The sequence below is a fragment of the Wasmannia auropunctata genome, unplaced genomic scaffold, assembly GCF_000956235.1.
Source record: "Wasmannia auropunctata unplaced genomic scaffold, wasmannia.A_1.0 LD335988.1, whole genome shotgun sequence".
Taxonomy (NCBI): domain Eukaryota; kingdom Metazoa; phylum Arthropoda; class Insecta; order Hymenoptera; family Formicidae; genus Wasmannia; species Wasmannia auropunctata.
The window spans coordinates 398,849-416,893 of NW_012026902.1; the positions used below are offsets into that span (position 1 = coordinate 398,849).

At 34.1% G+C, this 18,045-nt stretch overlaps 5 protein-coding genes across 7 annotated transcripts in view; 2 read left to right on the forward strand and 3 right to left on the reverse strand.

The window, feature by feature from the left end:
• The window catches only part of LOC105454093 (protein crumbs), a 29,988-nt gene extending 24,723 nt beyond the window's left edge, over positions 1-5,265 (forward strand). For both annotated transcript variants that reach the window (XM_011696452.1, XM_011696453.1), the window contains 7 exons: positions 124-876; positions 950-1,772; positions 2,087-2,459; positions 2,950-3,268; positions 3,653-3,970; positions 4,190-4,285; positions 4,644-5,265. In XM_011696452.1, the coding sequence (XP_011694754.1) occupies positions 124-876; positions 950-1,772; positions 2,087-2,459; positions 2,950-3,268; positions 3,653-3,970; positions 4,190-4,285; positions 4,644-4,874 (2,913 nt within the window). In that variant the 3' untranslated portion in view covers positions 4,875-5,265. The remainder of the gene's footprint in view (positions 1-123; positions 877-949; positions 1,773-2,086; positions 2,460-2,949; positions 3,269-3,652; positions 3,971-4,189; positions 4,286-4,643) is intronic.
• A 2,242-nt stretch (positions 5,266-7,507) lies between these two features.
• LOC105454094 (endonuclease G, mitochondrial) lies at positions 7,508-9,778 on the reverse strand. The gene is made up of 5 exons (XM_011696454.1): positions 9,376-9,778; positions 8,855-9,048; positions 8,492-8,728; positions 8,102-8,282; positions 7,508-7,834 (listed from the first exon to the last, which is right to left on the reverse strand). Exons 1-5 carry the CDS (start codon positions 9,643-9,645, stop codon positions 7,736-7,738), a joined length of 981 nt encoding a protein of 326 aa, XP_011694756.1. The 5' UTR covers positions 9,646-9,778; the 3' UTR covers positions 7,508-7,735.
• Positions 9,779-10,146: 368 nt separating this feature from the next.
• On the reverse strand, positions 10,147-13,263 carry LOC105454095 (cell cycle checkpoint control protein RAD9A). The gene is made up of 6 exons (XM_011696455.1): positions 13,038-13,263; positions 12,588-12,790; positions 12,332-12,496; positions 11,854-12,010; positions 11,567-11,738; positions 10,147-11,419 (listed from the first exon to the last, which is right to left on the reverse strand). The coding sequence occupies exons 1-6, from the start codon at positions 13,069-13,071 to the stop codon at positions 10,732-10,734; spliced, it is 1,419 nt and encodes a 472-aa protein (XP_011694757.1). The 5' UTR covers positions 13,072-13,263; the 3' UTR covers positions 10,147-10,731.
• Positions 13,264-13,562: 299 nt separating this feature from the next.
• Positions 13,563-15,414, forward strand: LOC105454096 (vacuolar protein sorting-associated protein 29). The gene is made up of 4 exons (XM_011696456.1): positions 13,563-13,841; positions 14,190-14,381; positions 14,596-14,831; positions 15,084-15,414. Exons 1-4 carry the CDS (start codon positions 13,839-13,841, stop codon positions 15,199-15,201), a joined length of 549 nt encoding a protein of 182 aa, XP_011694758.1. The 5' UTR covers positions 13,563-13,838; the 3' UTR covers positions 15,202-15,414.
• Positions 15,415-15,643: 229 nt separating this feature from the next.
• Positions 15,644-17,350, reverse strand: LOC105454097 (ubiquitin fusion degradation protein 1 homolog). Of its 2 annotated transcripts, XM_011696458.1 has the most exons (5): positions 17,217-17,350; positions 16,980-17,100; positions 16,762-16,916; positions 16,123-16,671; positions 15,644-15,848 (listed from the first exon to the last, which is right to left on the reverse strand). In XM_011696458.1, exons 1-5 carry the CDS (start codon positions 17,217-17,219, stop codon positions 15,777-15,779), a joined length of 900 nt encoding a protein of 299 aa, XP_011694760.1. In that variant the 5' UTR covers positions 17,220-17,350; the 3' UTR covers positions 15,644-15,776. The 2 variants fall into 2 exon arrangements, with proteins under 2 accessions (XP_011694760.1, XP_011694759.1); XM_011696457.1 differs by lacking the exon at positions 17,217-17,350 and having other exon boundaries at positions 16,980-17,112.
• Between the last annotated feature and the right edge of the window lie 695 nt (positions 17,351-18,045).

Genomic DNA, 18,045 nt, shown 5'->3' on the forward strand with positions numbered 1-18,045 from the left:
TTAATAATATCATTCAGGATATTTGAAGTGTCCTTTTAGCTTTTAAATTATCAATTTTTAACTCAATTACGGTGCCTTCACAATTTCTACAATAACATTTCGCGTCTCTAAAATTTATCTCAGGTCTACTCTGGCACCACATCAAAAACTGTGTACATGGAGGATGTAGAACCCGGCTGTCCTCGCGAAGCTCAGTGCTCACCGAATCCTTGTAAAAACGGCGGTCACTGTACCGATCGTTGGCGCGACTTCAAATGCGAATGCGAACGTCCTTACCTTGGTCACACCTGTCAGTACAACATGACAGCCGCCACCTTCAGCTACGAGAATATTACGAATGGTTACGTAACAGTAAGAGTAAGCGACGCGGCAAGGCGTACCGTTAACTCGGTCGTTGATATCTCCATGTTCATCCGCACGCGGGAGAGTCACGGTGATATCTTTTATCTGGGCACGGAACCGGATTCTCAGATCGATCAAAAGCCCCAAGAGAAGACTTACATAGCAGCGCAGTTGAAGGGCGGAGAACTACTTGTCAGGATGCAATTTAATGGCACGGAAGCTTACACTGTTAGCGGCGTGAAACTCAACGATGGAAACAACCATTTGATTCAGGTAGCGAGAAACATCACTCTCGTTCAGGTGAAGATCAATGGCACCGAATATTTCCGCAAGACCATCAGTGCCACGGGAGACTTGAACGTGACTGTTCTCTACCTGGGAGGACTACCGCAGGCGTCACGATACATTCGTCAAGTTGATAGCAGGCAAATGGAGGTGCAGCAAACTCCGCAAATTAATTTCAAGGGCATTATCCAAGACGTGCAGATATCAAACGGCACGAAAACGATGGTTGTGGAATTTTTCCCGCTAAAGGTAATTATAAAATTCTTTTTCATATCAGCAAGTTTATTCAAGATTTATAAATAATTCTTAATTTTTTTTCCAGGCACAAGACATTAATCCTGCTCTTATTCAATTCGGCAATGTCTCCTTCGATCCTGAAAAAGTCCTTGAGGGCGTGGTGTCGGATAACGTGTGCGTAAGCAGCCCGTGCAACCACAACGGCACATGTTACGTGACATGGAATGACTTTTGGTGCCAATGCCCGCGCGGTTACACGGGCAAAACATGCCAGGAGATGGAATTCTGTCAGTTACAAGACTGTCCGGCGGGATCACGCTGCCAGAACCTTGACGACGGTTACGAGTGCATCGCCAATGCGACCTTTGACGGTGTTTCCACTGCCTTCACGTACGCGTATGGTCGCACTTCGGATGCGGCCAGTGATTTACCAGTCGACACCATCGAAATCACTTACCGATCCAACACCGGTGGCACGCTGCTTCACATGGCGCCTCACATGGGTGACCAACATTTCACCGTGTCCGTCTTTAAAGACTCTGTCACTGTGTCCTGGCGGCTCGATTTAGAGAACCAGGGTACCGTCTCCTTTGATAAGGGTCAACCTGACGGAAACTGGACCTCACTGCTCATCAGATTGAATAATAATTCCTTGGAGTGCGGTTACGCTAATCCTACTGAAGAGCAACCTCACGTGAGTCCCAACTTCAGCTTCCAACTCTGGTACGATCTACTGGTGACAGGCACAGTTACCCTCGGTGGACTTCCCTCCAGTGCCTTGTCCGACAGGCATACTTATCTTACCGTTGGATCTAAACACGAGAGGAGAAACGGAATTGAGGGCAACAGTGTGGATTATAATGAGCATAGGCTGACGACCGCTATGCCTCCACATAATATGATGTCCGGTACGTGAATGAAATTTTAACAAAGTTTTAATTAGCTTTAAAAGTCATTACATTACAATACAAATATTAAAATGATATTTTAATACAGTTTATTTTACATATTATTTTTAATGGCAACGCGTAATCCCGAAACTTACAATCTTTGACTTTTGACTCTCAAAATTCGAAATTTTACGAATTTCAATCTTTATTTTTCAATCTACAACTTTTAATCATTCCATAGAATTGATTTTTTTTTCTCTATCGCTTTGAAAAACAATTTTTATTTAAGTGATTTTTCTTGGAATCAGAAAATTATTCTTTTTTATACACAGGAGAACCGTTCAAGGGCTGCCTCGGCGAAGTACGTATCGGTAGCATGTTGCTGCACTACTTTACTTACGAGGAAGTTTATCAGAACGCGAACTTTACTCCGTTGGAGTACCTGGAGTTGCAGGATAATGACAACGACACTCATCGCGACAGCATCGGTTGCCAATTGTGTTTCGACACGGATTGCAAGAACGATGGTTATTGCTTTGATAAGGCCAATAGCTACGTGTGCGAGTGTCCTGCAGGTTACGCCGAAGATGACTGTTCATTTAACATCGACGAATGTGTCGACAATAAATGCCAGAACGGCGCGACTTGTGTTGACGGTATCGCCAATTATACTTGCGTGTGCAAGAACGGATGGCAGGGATGGCTGTGAGTATTCACTTTTCTTTAAATTATTTTAGGTTTTGTATACATGAAGGATTTAATATTTTTTGTTATTATTACGTACAGTACAGTTTTATTAAATAAAATATTAATGTCATCAATATTTATTAATTAAGAAACGAATGATTCTTTTATAATTATAATTTGACTCCTTGTAAAAAAAGAAATTAATTAACGATAATTAATAAAAATAGTAATTGATAAGAAAAACGTATACATTAACCATATCATCAATAATAAATTTAAAATTAATTAACATCAATGTCAATTGATACAGAAATCATACATTTTGTAGGGCAAATACAAAATTTCTAAGTCATCTTTATTAACTTATCATATCAAAAAGTGATACACACTTACACATATCATATAATTAGAACAATAATAAGATAAATTTCGTAAAACTGTATTCTCTAGCGATTAAGAAGGGATTATAACGTTTTCTTATCGAGATTCCTTTCCTATCTGGTTACAGATGCGATAGCGACATCAACGAGTGCGTAACGCTAAGCCCGTGTCAACACGATGGCGTTTGCGTGAATCTACCGGGCTTGTTCAGGTGTGAATGTCCCGATCAATTTACCGGCGAATTGTGCGAAAGTTTCCGGCTGATCACCTGCGAGAACGAGCCGTGCAAGAACGGGGCGACCTGCGTGGACGTGCCGAATCCAAAGACAGGTGACAATTTCACCTGCAATTGTATGCCCGGCTACGACGGTCCGATCTGTGACACGCCCTATTGTATCCGCAGAAAGTGTCAAAACGGAGGCAGATGCGAGTTCCTGTATAACCAGGTATATATATAATCCCTCCTCGTTCTCCTCGCTGCATTTTTATATATATTTTGACATTCTGAGCTCTAATTTAAAAATCTTTGAGTCTCATTATTACATAATCAGATTTTCTATTAGATTTTTAATTAGAAGTTTTGGAAAGAACTGTAAAAATTAAAAATAATTTAATTTATTATAAAGTCTATTAAGTTTATAATTTTTTGGATTCTAAAATCTTTGAATTTCTGGATCTTAAAATTTTAAACTTAAATTTTAAAAGTCTTGAAGACCTTTAAATTTTTAAATTCTAAAATTTGCATTCGGAATTAATAATCCTAGTTTTATACTCTCAAAGATTCCTTTATGTCGTTTAATCGTTCCGCTATTATTATTACATAAAAAAAGACGCCGAAGTGCATCTGCCCTCTCGGCTACTCCGGCATGTATTGCGAGACCAATATCGATGACTGCGCACCGGATTCTGAAGGCAACGTGCCCTGCAAGAACGACGGCAAGTGCTCTGACGGGGTAAACAAATTCGTGTGCGACTGCCAGGGTACCGGATACACTGGAATCGATTGTTCCATCGACGTGGACGAGTGTCAGATTTTGGAGATTGAGTGTGGACACGGTAAATGCGAGAACCTACCTGGAATCTATCGGTGCATCTGCGACGACGGTTATTGCGGCTACAATTGCGGCATGGAGAATCCATGCCAGGAGGTAAGGTCCTTTAATTTTTTGTCGACAAAATAACGTTAAAGAGCGACAGATAAGTAACACGGAAAAGAAATTACTAAAATTTGATAAATTAAAAATCAAATAAACTTAATATAGAAGAAAATTATGAAAATTATAAAATAAAAGAAAATGTTATAATAATTATTCTCGTTTTGTTTTTATTTAACTATTAATGCCCTTATTTTAATTTATTTTATTTAGGATTTCTGCCATAATGGTGGTACATGCGAATGCGCCGACGATGGCGGATACATATGTCGATGCGCTCCTGATTATACAGGACGAAATTGTACTGAGGTAAGATAAAAAAATATTCGAAAAAAGATTTAAGGCATGTACACAAGGACACGAAATGGATTAATTTGCCAGCGATAACTTAATAAAAATGCTCAGAATATTTACAACATTATTAATTCTACATAAAATATATAATTATGCAAATATAAAAAATAGGTTTCGAAACGCACTAATATTTTGCAAATGCGATTAATGTACTGGATTACAGACAGTACCACATCGTGGTTCGAATTTGCAAAATATTGTAGTTACCTATAAAATATGTATTAAATATATACTAAAAACCTATTTAAAAAAGTGTCGTAACCGATATATCCACGACTGTACATCAGTAATAAATTTAACTTTTGTTTTTCAGGCGCAAAATAATTATTTAAGCAGCCAAGCCCTCGACATAGTGGTAATCGTAGGCCCAATCGTGGGTTGTCTCCTCCTGATTGCCATCGCATCCCTCATAGCGCTCTTCATGATGGCAAGGAAAAAACGTGCAACACGTGGCACATACAGTCCGAGTGCTCAGGAATTCAGCAATCCAAGAGTGGAGATGGATAATGTAATGAAGCCTCCACCGGAGGAGAGATTGATATAATCGAGTAGCAATTACCGGAAGGACATAATTAGGTAATGCGAATGAATTTCGATATGTGGACGTTTTGAAAGACTTTTTAAAAGAGCAAATGTATGCGAAAGACAAATAATAAAAATAAAATAGGGTAATATCTCTTTCTAAAAAGTGAAATTTATAATTAATCTATTTAATTACAAGTTTCTTTGTTTAGCTGCGGATTTGGTTATTTTGCAAATGCAAATCTTTCCATATATCGAGAGTTATTTGCGTAGCCTAGTCTTCCGAAAATGTGATCATTGCGAAGATTTTCGACTGAAAACATGCAAATCGTTCAACGAACAGCCACGTTGATGACGCAAACGTTTACTCATCGCGTCTTCTAGTCCTCGCTGTTTCGTCGATACAAAAAAAATAGATAAATTATAGGAGGAATTTATTGTAAGATTAAATTTCTGATCTTTTGGAAATCAATCAGAAAATTCCCGTGAAGTCCTTCTAATTCGTTGCTTGTGAAAAAATCGTGTAGTAGACAAATAATTCCAAGATTGATAATAAATTTAATAATAAATGTTTCTGCAACGACACATTTTTCGACGGCATGTTTGCAAATAAAAGAAAATTATCGATCGAAGTGGATTTGAAAACTTGGCATTACGTTGGAATAAAATCAACGTTTTATGCCGAGCTTTCTGAGTAGTGTATAGAGTGTCTCAGAGAAAGAATATATTCATTGCATGCACAAATATATTTTTTAAATAATTTGCTTTCTAAAAATAATCGTAATTTCTTTAGTTAAATTCAAGGGACCAATGACGGTATTCTAAGATCTAAGAATTCTGGAATTTAGAAATTTAATAATGTCTAAAGATTCGACAAGAGAGTTCCGAGATTCGAGAGCTAAGAATCTGAAGATTTAAAGATTCTAAATTTAAAAATTTTAAGAATCACGGGCAGAAAAAAATATTCAAGCAAATGATGCTCAAACAAATAGATTTTATCGAATGATAATGAAGATGATCTATATCTCTTTCTCTCTCTCTCTCTCTCTCTCTCTCTCTCTCTCTGGGATACCCTGTAAATAACACGTAAAATAAATCACGTAGATTATAATAAAGTGTACTTAAAGCTCTCAGAAGTGTCCTTAAGACGTTAAGCAATACTCGAAGGAGGCAAATCCGAGCAAACAAACCCGTCCATTTTAGTGCCTAATCTATACTCTACTTAAAGAGATATTATTTATAAGCCGTGATGCAATATCGATGGACGAAAGAAATAGAGGAAGCAAGAAAGATGGTATTTCAAAAAGGAATACGACTTAAATACATGCGAGATCTCGAGAATAATGCATAATCTTACGCGTGCAAAAGAATAGGTAAATTAAAAGAAATGTACATATAGAAATTTATTCTACAAATTCAATCTCTTAATAATTCTTAAATCTTTATACCCTTAATTACTTTATTTTCCTCTAATTAATTATTTTTTATATTTGTAATAACTTTCTCCAAAATTTAATTTTAATTACTTTTTTTTGTTCAATCTATTTGATTTTTTAAATTTTGTATTAACACCTTTAAAATCTTATTTTATTTTTAGGGTTTACTTTTTGCTTTCATTAAACTTTTATTTATTCTAATTCGATTTTAACATATTTTTTTTATTTTTTCAGTACAATTTTAATTAAATTTTTTATTAATTCAATTTCAATAAAATTTTCTTTTAATTTGCCTATCTTCGCAGGAATTATATACGTTAAGTCTTAAATATCGTCAGGCAGCGACACATATTCCGACTTATCGTAAAAAAACGGCGATATTGTTGAGTGTTTCCGATATAAGCATGCGAAAAAATTTACTCTGAATGCACACGGAAAAATTCGCATTATCGCCGCGCCTGTTAATTTTGTACATAGACATAGCTCGTAACCCGAAAAAATTATTAACAATTTTATTACATTTAGGATTTTATATGACTATTAGGTATTTAACAATAACAAACGTATTAATCGATACGTTCTTATACTACCACGACCAAAGTAGCGACGAGGCGATATCTTATAAGATTTTACTCTGTAAAAATTATCTTGCGATTTTATAAGCGTTTGATTCTTCACTTATAAAGCATTTGTGTTCAAGACTGAGTTTCCAGCGTCCGAGAAATGAAGAAAAATCCAGATGTATATACTGAATATATATATATATATATATATATATATATATATATATATATGTGTGTATACACGTTCCATATTTATATTTTCTAAAAACGTAAATTGCATTAATTATATCTTTTTTAATCAATTTTACTACTTTGCCAAACATGTAAAAATTGTCTGAATACGTATAGTATAAATATTTATTTCGTTTTTGCTTATTTCAAAACGCTATCGTGTAAAATTACTTATCCATAATTATTTCGCAGTAAAAATATCTGTACCTAAATTCTCGGCGTAAGAATCGAGAAAATAAACATTCGTTTTATTCGATAACGAATCAAAGATATGCAATACACATTGCGATACACATGAGTAGGTATAATAGCGACTCCAAGCAGACGACTAAATGTACAAAATCAATAAACGCATATATATACAAACAAATCGATCAACAATTATCTTTATTGATAAAATAAAGAACAGCTAAAACATTATATAGTATGTATTGAGTAATATATATAATATTGTGATTGATAAAACTTCTAAAAATTATGTGTACAATGAATTAAAACAAAATCGACTAGATTTAAACATATGATATGTCAGAAATTAAAATTCTTTTGAATCTGAAAATCAACTTAATGACAATCTGAAAATTAACTTAACTTAAACTTTTCTATCGGCCAATTAAGAAAAGATAATGAAGTAAATTGAGCAATCGTCAAATTTAACCTATATTCTTGCCGTTCACTTTGCTTAATTTATTTCGCGCAATTTTGTCGAAAAATAAAAGTCCGGCAGCGCGCTCGATGCTGTCTGGTGGTACCTGAAAATTCATCAAGGTCGTATAACATAAATTTATCTCTCGTTATATATATGAAATAAATTTAATGAATAACTTAATTTTTACATTCGTACAATTAATGTGGTTAGCTTTAATTTTTTCTAATTAATAAGCAATTGTATTAATAATTTAATTATATTACAATAGAGTTAAATATGTATTTATATAAACTTTTATATACACAGAATGTATTCTACATACTTTAATTAATATCTTTTTAATATTTTATAATTTCTTGGAAAGCAATACCTGGAAATTAGTGAGCGGTGCATTATCGTCAATCGGTGTATTTGGCATCACAAAAGCTTCCATTTCATATTTGCCGTCACTGGTTTCGCCGACGATCACCTTGTAAAAATGTGTAGGCACCGCTACATGATTTGCGCCTATCACTTCATAACGCACATATTTTTTTCCATTCGCTTCCCTTCTATAGAAGTAGAAAGCAATGAGAGAAATGATGTATTATTGTATAAATTTACGTTACGTATATAATACAACAAAATTAAGTTTCGAGTAAGAAAAGTGAAACATAATAAAATAGTAGTATAAAATATAATAATGATAATAATAATAGTCGAAAAATAGACAAGATTTTCAAAGCAAAATTGGAAACTGCCAGCAAGCAAATGCACGCACTTGGGAAGATACAATGGTCCCGTGCACACGTAAACGTCCTTGTAGATACTAGTCAATTTTCGAACGTATTTCTCCAATCTGTTCCAGGAATCTCTGTTGAAACCTTTTCCAACCTGTGGTGCCATATTGGTAAGAAAGAAGGTTTGCTCTATGTGTTTCTGGTCCACTTTGTGATTTCCAGCCGCCGCCAAATGACCGCGATCATAGCCGCTTCCCTTGTAGTCTGAATTCTCTGATCTGTTGGCCAAAATTAAGACTCAATTAAATCTCAACACAGTCTAATTTGATCCACAAAATTTTTTCTTCCAAATTTTTTTAAAAATAATTTGAGAATTATATAGTAGAAATTCTATGTTTCGTTACCTGAAAAAAGGATGTATGCTCTGATCAGGTTTGAACTCGCACTTTGAGCGATCCACTTCGTTGTTATTCTGCAATCTCTCCTTGGTAAAGTGCTCAAACACCCAATGAGCAACTCTGTTTCGCCTGTCGTAAGAGAGCACAAAATCCTCGTACGACCTGACATGATCCAATCCGGGAAAACCAAATTTCATAATCTGCCGCAATATTTACTAAGGTCCAGTACGGTACTATATATTGAAATTTTTATAACGGTGCTATAAATAATTCAGCAAAGTTTCTACGCGTCATTAAACTACTAAACGTTTAAATTCCTTTTTTCGATGCTACCAAATTATTTTCTAAATTATTAAATTAATCGTTATCGTTACATGCAATCGATTTGTCAAATATCAATTAACATTACAAATTACGAAATTATACGTCCTACTTGTCGTTGCTGACAATGAATAAATCTGAAGAGTTACTTGGTCATTACTTATTGCTAATCCTTGAGCCGAGCCTCGATTGTGAGGCTTACTCACCTGCGACACTCTCGTGGCGGTCGAGGACATTTTGGAGCCCATATCATAGTTGCTTTCCGCAGGTGTCAAGGGGGTGGCCGCCGAAACCGTTCCGAATAAAGGCAAACCCGGCATGTTCCGGATTCGCGTTGCTGACAACAAACTCGTTTCATTGTCTCTCGAGTATCGCCTCTGTTCGGAGTACTTGCCCAAACACCAGCCTCCCAGACCCACGCTAGTTAGAGCAGTTAGATTAAACGCTATTTTCCTTATACTCTTCACGTTCTTCATTCTTTGTTACCCTCCCGACCCCGTGGGGTTGCCGTCGTAATTATAAGAGAAGAACGAGAAAGCGCGTGAAGACACTGCAGGAGACTGAAGGTTTAGGTTACGAATTCACAGCTGTTCATAGCAGTCAGATCAAGTTAGATTAAACACGTGTCACCAGGTGTCACTGTAACATGTAAATATATAGTGTCCCTGCAAATATATGTATATATTATGTATATAGAATTTTAATTTATTCTTTATCATGAAATAAAATTAATTTTGAAATGATATAAATTTTCATTAATCAAGAAATTAGACATATTAAATTTTCAAACATCTCAAAATTAACTTTATCATTTTATAATAATAAATATAATGGAAATTATACATTTTTACACACATACACATATTTTTTCCATTTGTTAGCCTTTTCTCGCTAAATTTATATAATGTGGAAAATAAGCAAGGACTAGAAAGCGGCAGATCTAACGCAACAACTTTTCACATTTTAGTTTTATATAAAAACTTTATTTAAAAACTATATTTATTTACAATGAGATTTTTACAACTTGAACGTTTTATGTATGTACGTATGTACAGTGGTTCGAGATCTACTTTACAAACATAATTCTCTTTTAAATAACTGCTGTATTTTTATATGCTTTCATTACTATAATAAACTATTCAGAATTCTATTTTTATGAGATATCATGTATGACACTGAACTTAGAAAAATAGGTCTGTTAACCAAGAGAAATAAAAGCTTACATAATTGAATCACGTAATATTGAAAGAACATAACATAATTTGAAGACTCTCTATTTAAAAATCTCGATATAAAATTGTATAAAAACTTCATCTTCGATCAGTTACGGAATTATATATCGTATACGTATATCGCTTTTCATGAAAAAAACAAACTGATCTAAAAAAAAAGAAATACGTTATTGAAAATAATAAATTAAATAACTTATTTTAAACATTGTCGTGATTAATTTGTCGAAAAATCTGTCATGAAATATACAGTATGTTACTCCATAACTGACCAAATAAACCTTTTTTTTCTGATTTAGAGCATTATAAAAATTCTTCCAAATGTCGCAATATTTAATCACTGTTATTCTCATCGGAATCCTCTACCAGGATAGTGTCATGACCGGGTAACATTCGCGGATCGAAGGTATTCTGAAAACATTTCTGAAACACCAATCTTGCTCTCTTGGCTACTTGACGTGGCGGTGACTGTGGCACGCTTTCTTCCAGATCAATACAATCTATTGCATCTTCTTTTCCTTTTTTATAATTCTCGTCATTCGTCGACTTCCTCTTTGTGATGTTGGAAAATACTGAATTTACGAGTTTCCGTTGGTTCTCTGAAATCCTTCTATCAGTCGCCAAAGATGTGCCGGCAGAACTCAACGCGACAGAGTGACGACCCCGTTCAGGCAAATTTCTTTCTTGAACACTATTTATAGAATTATTCGCTTTCGCGCAAACGACGTTCATAGAAGCATTCCCGTTCTGATCGAGCGTTCTGTCAGACTTATTTCTCTCTTCTGCTGGCCTATTTTTTAACACATCATTGACTTCAGGTTTAACAGATTTCTTTGTTCGACTCAAAGATTTATTAACACGTTTGGATGTACTCCTTGAGGAAGCATTCTTTTTTCGAAGAGATCGTACTTGTCTACTGGCAATTGTCGAGTTTGACTGACTATCACAGTCGTCTGGACTTAGCGTTGCTAACAGCAAGTTTATCTCAAAGGCTTGACTCTTCAGCGTAAACAATATTGGTCTAAAAAAAAATGTTACACATGAGAGATTAAAAACTATCGAAATATAAGCACGTTAAATCTTTTTTTATTACTAATACATAACAACATTTGAATTCATAATTATTTGCTTAATATTAAATAAAAGAATTCGCAAATATGATAACTACCTTCCTGCTGTTCCAAAACTTGTAGTAATTGGAACGCCCACGCTCTCACTGAAAGCGAGTAAAGCTCTGACTTCTTTCAAACAAAACGTGACATTTGTTTCGTTACCAATCGTGTAGTGGTCAAATTCACCGATACCAAGAGCCAGCTGGGTACGTGTAGTATTTATCATAACTGTAACACATGACTGTAGTATTAATTGAAATTAATTGATTAATAATATGTTAATTATTACTATTATTTTGCGTTTTATGTTTATATATGCTAAAAATAGTACACTTTTATTTACCTGACGCGTCGTCCACATAATTCCTGAACAACAACTTGTGTGGCGTTATCTCGAGCGTGATCTCGATTAAACTTTGCGGAAAATTGTGCAGAGCGTCCATTAATGTCCGAGCTTGTGATACCAATTCGTTGGACATACCAGCCTTGGTGAAAGATGCCTTATGAAAGCATAATTTATACTTTAATCCATGATTTTGCTTTATATGTGATATGAATTCAATAGTCAATAGTAGTTCACATGAAAATTTGATCGTTGGGTGTGTTTTATTTTTTTATGATACTGAAAAGTTACTACACTTATCAAATATTCATAATATTTGATAAGCAGTAATTGTTTTAATATCATAAAAATGTTTTAGTATCATAAGAATATTTGGAAATGCTAATTGATAGATTTAATCAGGTTTATTTAAAATGTTAAGTAATTTTTAAATTGTGTCCAAGGATCAAGTGTATAATAAAAAATTTGTTCGGTGTACTTGCAACTTTTCAGAATCCAAAATAGGGATGAGGTGGGACTTGTTGACACCATTTTTGTATTTTAAGATAAATATTAGATTGCAGGCCTCTACCTCCAGGTGAATGTGACAAGTCTCCACTAGTTTGTCCAACGTATGCGCGGATTTGAAGACTGTCATTGCGCTCTATAAATTGTAGATTAAATTAATATCGTGGATATAAATGCAGCATATTAAATTAATATCATGCAACATAAACAACTGAAATAGATATTACCCTCATTGAAATTTTACATTTCTGCGCCTCTTCTTCCTCGAGATCTCCAAGAACGTAGTAGGAGAAGAAATTTTTGTGGAACGTAAAGTCAGAATATGCCGATCGTGCCATGTTGGCTGTACGAAAAGAGATAGATTCCTCTTGAGGATTCACATACATCTCGTCCCCAATCTTTGCCAGCGTATGTATTGCTCTTGCCAAGACTGCATCAAAAAAATGGTAATTAGTCATTCGGTGTAGAAGCTTCATAAAAATATTAATCATAAATTTTATATAGACTAGTAATATTTAAATATTTCTTGTAAACAATATATGCAATATAAAACGAATAAAATATTAAATTAGCCATGTAATAGAAAATATTAAATTAAACTGTCGATTTTCGTTTGCGCTGTAAAAACATCAATTTTGATTTCTTTAATATAAATTAATAGAATAATTGACACATACTTTTGACATTTCCGCCAGGTATGACACATTTCATGTCGAATATACTATTTATGTTCTACAAACAACTAATATTTGAAAGAATATAAAATATCTTTTAATTTGATAATACTTTCAAAACAATGCACTGCTCATTCGAACTTTCACGCGCAGCCATAAACGCAATAATAATAACTTCAAAGCTAATTCTGGTGGAAGACTGAATAGGTTATGTCATAACTCATAAATAATGGCAAAAGCAGAGAGCGGCCATGGCAGCGCCTCTATGTCCATAAAACTCAAACCCCACTTAGCGAAGACTCGAACTCAACTTAGCAGAGACTCGAACCACATTTTAGCGGAGATTTATTGAATTTATTTTCCCGCTGCACTTATAGCGCGCGAGCATTCAAATCCCACTTAGCGAAGATTTGAACCTCATTTAGTGGAGAGTGGAGACTTGAATTATTTCAACTCCACTTAGCGGAGATTCAAACCCCACTTAACGGAGATTCAACCCCACTTAGCGGAGACTCGAACCTCACTTAGCCGGAGATCCAAAGCCCACAGTCTTCGATCTAGATCGACATACTGCATATTTTATTAATTTTTTTAAGTCGCAAATTATTATATATCGGTAAATATTCAAACATTTCGATACGAAATTTCGCGTTTCGATAATCTTCCGCTATTGTCACGTATGTACACTTCCGGTGTCATGTTTGACGTTTCTGCCTCCTGTGTTTTATGTTATTAGCAATTATTGATATCGTGAGATTATAAGTATCGAAATATATTAGTTTAAGTATTTAATTTACGAAAACCATGGTGAGTAATGCACAATAATCTATAAATGTGTTAAAAATTGGAAACAAATTGTTTTAATAATCTAACCTCAAAGTAGGCGGTGTATGTTATTTTATAGTGCCTATTGCTAATATTAAACTATTGTTTAATCAGCAAATATTATTTATAATTAAATTTTTTATTTTTTAATCTTCTACTTATGAACACGAATTTAACAGTTTATTTCAGTTTATCAATAATTTGTAAACGTCAAGTTATCTCTACAGAGTTTATAACTTTAAAAAATACATATCTTTTGTTTAAAAAAATAAAATTAATTAATATGACACACAAAATTTCAAAGTAAATTCAGAAACAAATTTTTTTCAGCTTGTGTTAGTATTGGGGGACCTGCACATTCCACACAGATGTAGTAGTCTCCCAAGTAAATTTAAGAAGCTGCTAGTACCGGGAAGAATACAGCATATCTTATGCACTGGTAATCTTTGCACGAAGGAGTCCTATGATTATCTCAAGACGCTAGCTAGTGATGTACATGTGGTCAGAGGAGATTTCGACGAAGTATGTATAGATTCAAGAGTTTTGTTTAATCATATAAATACGAAAATATATATGGAATGATTAAAATCTAATTAAAGTAATTAGACAATTAAGTATGTCATGTAAGATTAAAAGCAAGAAAAGTATATGAGTAATTAAGTTAAATTGCAAAAATCTGTATAATTATAAATATTACTTACTAGCAAATATTAAAGCAAGATTTTTTTATTTATAGAATCTAAATTATCCAGAACAGAAAGTAGTTACTGTAGGCCAGTTCAGAATAGGCCTTTCCCATGGGCATCAAGTGGTACCATGGGGTGATCCAGAATCCTTAGCCTTGATACAGAGACAATTAGATGTTGATATTCTCATATCTGGACACACGCATAAATTTGAAGCCTACGAGCATGAAAATAAATTCTACATCAATCCTGGATCAGCTACTGGAGCTTACAATCCTCTGGATACGTAAGTTTCTTTTCAAAAAGATGTAAAAATGATATAAAAAATTCAAAGATTCAGTTATCAAATATTCTATTTTTTATAGCAAATCTATTTTTGGCTTATCCATTTGAGATGAAATCTTTTAAATATTTATTAAATTATTTTAATATTTAATAATTTATAAATTATTTTCTGAAGAGGGAAACATGATTTACAACGATAATTAATAAGAAAATTTTTGAGAATCCTTTTTCAATCGTCATTGTTTGTTTTTAGGTCAGTTATACCATCATTCGTACTAATGGACATTCAAAGTTCAACAGTGGTTACGTATGTGTATCAGCTGGTCGGAGATGAGGTTAAAGTGGAAAGAATTGAATATAAAAAGAGTTAGAGCCACTGGAATCTCTTGAATATCTATTATGGATTATACCTGAAATTTAATAAGAATGCATTATGTGCATGAATTCAACATTTTCCGGGTACTATTAATCTCTATCTCGGATTAATTGATTAATTAGCATTAAGCGTGATTATTAAATCGTATATTTGTTGTAAATAAAGTGGTATCAATATTATATACATAAAGTTCTCTCGGAATTGAAAATGGATTGATAGACAAATATCACTTTGAAAAAAGTAACCCTTAAATAATTAAGTTTCTATATAAAATTCTGTAAAACTATCCTATATAGCGTTTGGTTTTATACGGGCGTTTTAATTTTTTTATTTCCATAGAGAGAGGCATGACATAAAAGATAAAACAATGTTTTTTCCTGCTGAAAAATAAAGACTTATCTAATTAAAATACGACATGAATAATAATTGAATAATAATTGAAGCAAAAATTAACTATCCTTTAATTATATTTTTATAATAAAAAAGAATATTCCACAATGCAACATTCATTCCGGCGAGCGCTCTTGTAAATCTTCATTTATAAATTAAAAATAATAAACAATTGCTCTATCATTTTCTGGACTTTCTTAAGAGAGTAAATCCCTCGCCAGTAAACGCCTTAAACTCGTCTGGATCCTTCGTCTGAAACAATATACAAGTGATATTAATCACGATACTATAATCATTATGTGAATCATAAACCCATTAGCTCTGCATTTCACGAAGAAATTCCAGACAAAATTCTGTTTATTGGGTACCGCGGAAAATTCGTCGTTTTCCAAAGAGATTTCGCTCACCAAATAAAAAATTTTTATTATATAACCATGGACTGCCCCTTGGAAAATAACACAAACTTTCCGCGGTACCTAATATGATATTATATGCCGTGGTATAGAATTCCAACTTGAATTCTTACCTCTTTGTTATTCACTGGCTTCATGTTTCGCAAGAACCTGAGAGTGCCTATTTGATAATCATAATCGGGTATTCCACGAACGTAAGTCGGCTTGGTAGCTACAGTTTCCTGCTTAGGTGCGTCCTTACGTTTTTTACCATCTAACCGAACGCCTTCGCCCTGGAAAGGTACAAAGCCAGTCTGCGCCGGCATCAAATCGGCCAGATGCTCTGTTTCTTCTTCCTTCTTGGCCTCTCTTACTGGCTCTTTGTAGCCTACCGGTGGCGCAAACTCCACGTTCATGTCGCACTCAATGATACTGACCGCTGGACCAGGTCTGGTTTCGAGCACACACATTTCATAGATCTTTTGATTGTATTTGATTGCAATCACGTCGCCAGTAGTCAGGCAGGCAAAGCTGCGCAGACCGTTCTCCAATACGGCCTTCGGGTTTGTGATATCCAGAAAGTCCTCTGATTGCGGCTGAAAGCGAGAGAATGTCGCGACCGGTAGTGACACGCTCTCTACGTTCAGTAGCTCACCTTCCTCCAGCAAAAGATTATGCATCATCTATAAAGGAAGAAACAGTAATTTATAATTGATTGTTATTTTTAAGTGTATATATGTGTGTCATATATAAAATACGTTGTCCCTACTAACCCAGTAAGGTAAATAGACTTTGCCTTCATCAGCAATGAACTCCAACACACCACAATGAGTAATTCTATTCGTCTTCTTGTTGGTCAGTTTGAATAGCATTGGATAAATAATGTTGAGCCTAGTGAGTTGCTCCAGAGCAGATGGTGGCATGATTACTGAAAAGCAAAGCAGATCAATACAGTGTCCCTTCCGTCTAATTGTCAGCAGTCGCTACTCACTCTTGCCACCACGTTCAACGTCCTGGCGATAGGTCCCGGGCAACATCGACACTGAGAAGCATTTGTACTGAGTATTGAAGGGCCGCGGAATCTCCGGGAACATATTGAATCCAAACTGAAACTGGAAAGTCATCTTGCTGAATTGTTAACCTAGATTACTCTCCTTTTGTAAAACAAATTTTGACAAGATTTCTGTTGTTTCTGTGATAGTCACCGCAATTTCTTCGACTCTCTTACCATGTTTGTGGTTTGTTGATGACTCTTGGCGATTTTTCTTTTTTTTATCGGATTTTTTCTACAGAGAACCTTCAATCTTCAACTGCAACGAGACAGTCGTGACATTTGCATGTATGCACACACTATAGCACTATATACACGTATAGCAGACGACGCTGCGCGCAACGCGCAATCACGTACACCAGAAAGTGCAATTGTTTTTTTCTTTTTTTAAATAAAAAAATTATATTACAATTGTAAAATTGTAATTTTTTAATTTGATATTTTTTTTTCATATTAATCGATCTCTTAAGAATTGCATATTTTTATGATTATTTTTATATGAAAAAAATTGTAATAATTACAATTGTAAAATTGTAATTTTTAAATTTGATTTTTTTTTTCATATTAATCGATCTCTTTTAAGAATTCCATATTTTTGTTAAATATAATTATGTTCAATGTAGGATGTAAAAAGTAAGAGTAAAGGAAGAAAATATTAACAACATGATCTTTATACACATATATTGTACTCTATAAAATATAAACTTTACAAGAAATCTGTATCTTCGATAAAGCTCTTCGGATGCTCATAAACGGCAAGGATATAACAAAATACCAATTCTTCTCGTCTGTAAATTTTCCTCTATTCTAAGTCCATTATTTTTCCTTAAACTAAATTTATGTACCCTCTCACATTACAGCTGCTTATAAATGTTAGAATAAAATACATTTGTGTTCTTCATTTTTCAAATAGAATTGGCTATCACAAAAGAACTTAGAATAGAAGAAATGTCCGATCCCAATGATCTTAGAATTAAACTTTACTGTAAGATTAAATGCTAGGTAT

Coding starts and splice junctions, on each gene's coding strand:
- LOC105454097 (XM_011696457.1), bottom strand. CDS start 17,112: ATGACTTTCCAGTTTCAGTTTGGATTCAATATGTTCCCGGAGATTCCG. Junction 16,672..16,761: donor AAGTCTATTTACCTTACTGG/GTTAGTAGGGAC, acceptor CTTCCTTTATAG/ATGATGCATAATCTTTTGCT. Junction 15,849..16,122: donor AGCCAGTGAATAACAAAGAG/GTAAGAATTCAA, acceptor ATATTGTTTCAG/ACGAAGGATCCAGACGAGTT.
- LOC105454094 (XM_011696454.1), bottom strand. CDS start 9,645: ATGAAGAACGTGAAGAGTATAAGGAAAATAGCGTTTAATCTAACTGCT. Junction 9,049..9,375: donor CCGCCACGAGAGTGTCGCAG/GTGAGTAAGCCT, acceptor ATATTGCGGCAG/ATTATGAAATTTGGTTTTCC. Junction 8,729..8,854: donor AGCATACATCCTTTTTTCAG/GTAACGAAACAT, acceptor TTTGGCCAACAG/ATCAGAGAATTCAGACTACA.
- LOC105454096 (XM_011696456.1), top strand. Junction 14,382..14,595: donor TCAGAGGAGATTTCGACGAA/GTATGTATAGAT, acceptor TTTTATTTATAG/AATCTAAATTATCCAGAACA. Junction 14,832..15,083: donor GCTTACAATCCTCTGGATAC/GTAAGTTTCTTT, acceptor GTTTGTTTTTAG/GTCAGTTATACCATCATTCG.
- LOC105454095 (XM_011696455.1), bottom strand. CDS start 13,071: ATGAAATGTGTCATACCTGGCGGAAATGTCAAAA. Junction 12,791..13,037: donor ACCTGGCGGAAATGTCAAAA/GTATGTGTCAAT, acceptor TTTTTGATGCAG/TCTTGGCAAGAGCAATACAT. Junction 11,739..11,853: donor TTATGTGGACGACGCGTCAG/GTAAATAAAAGT, acceptor CATGTGTTACAG/TTATGATAAATACTACACGT.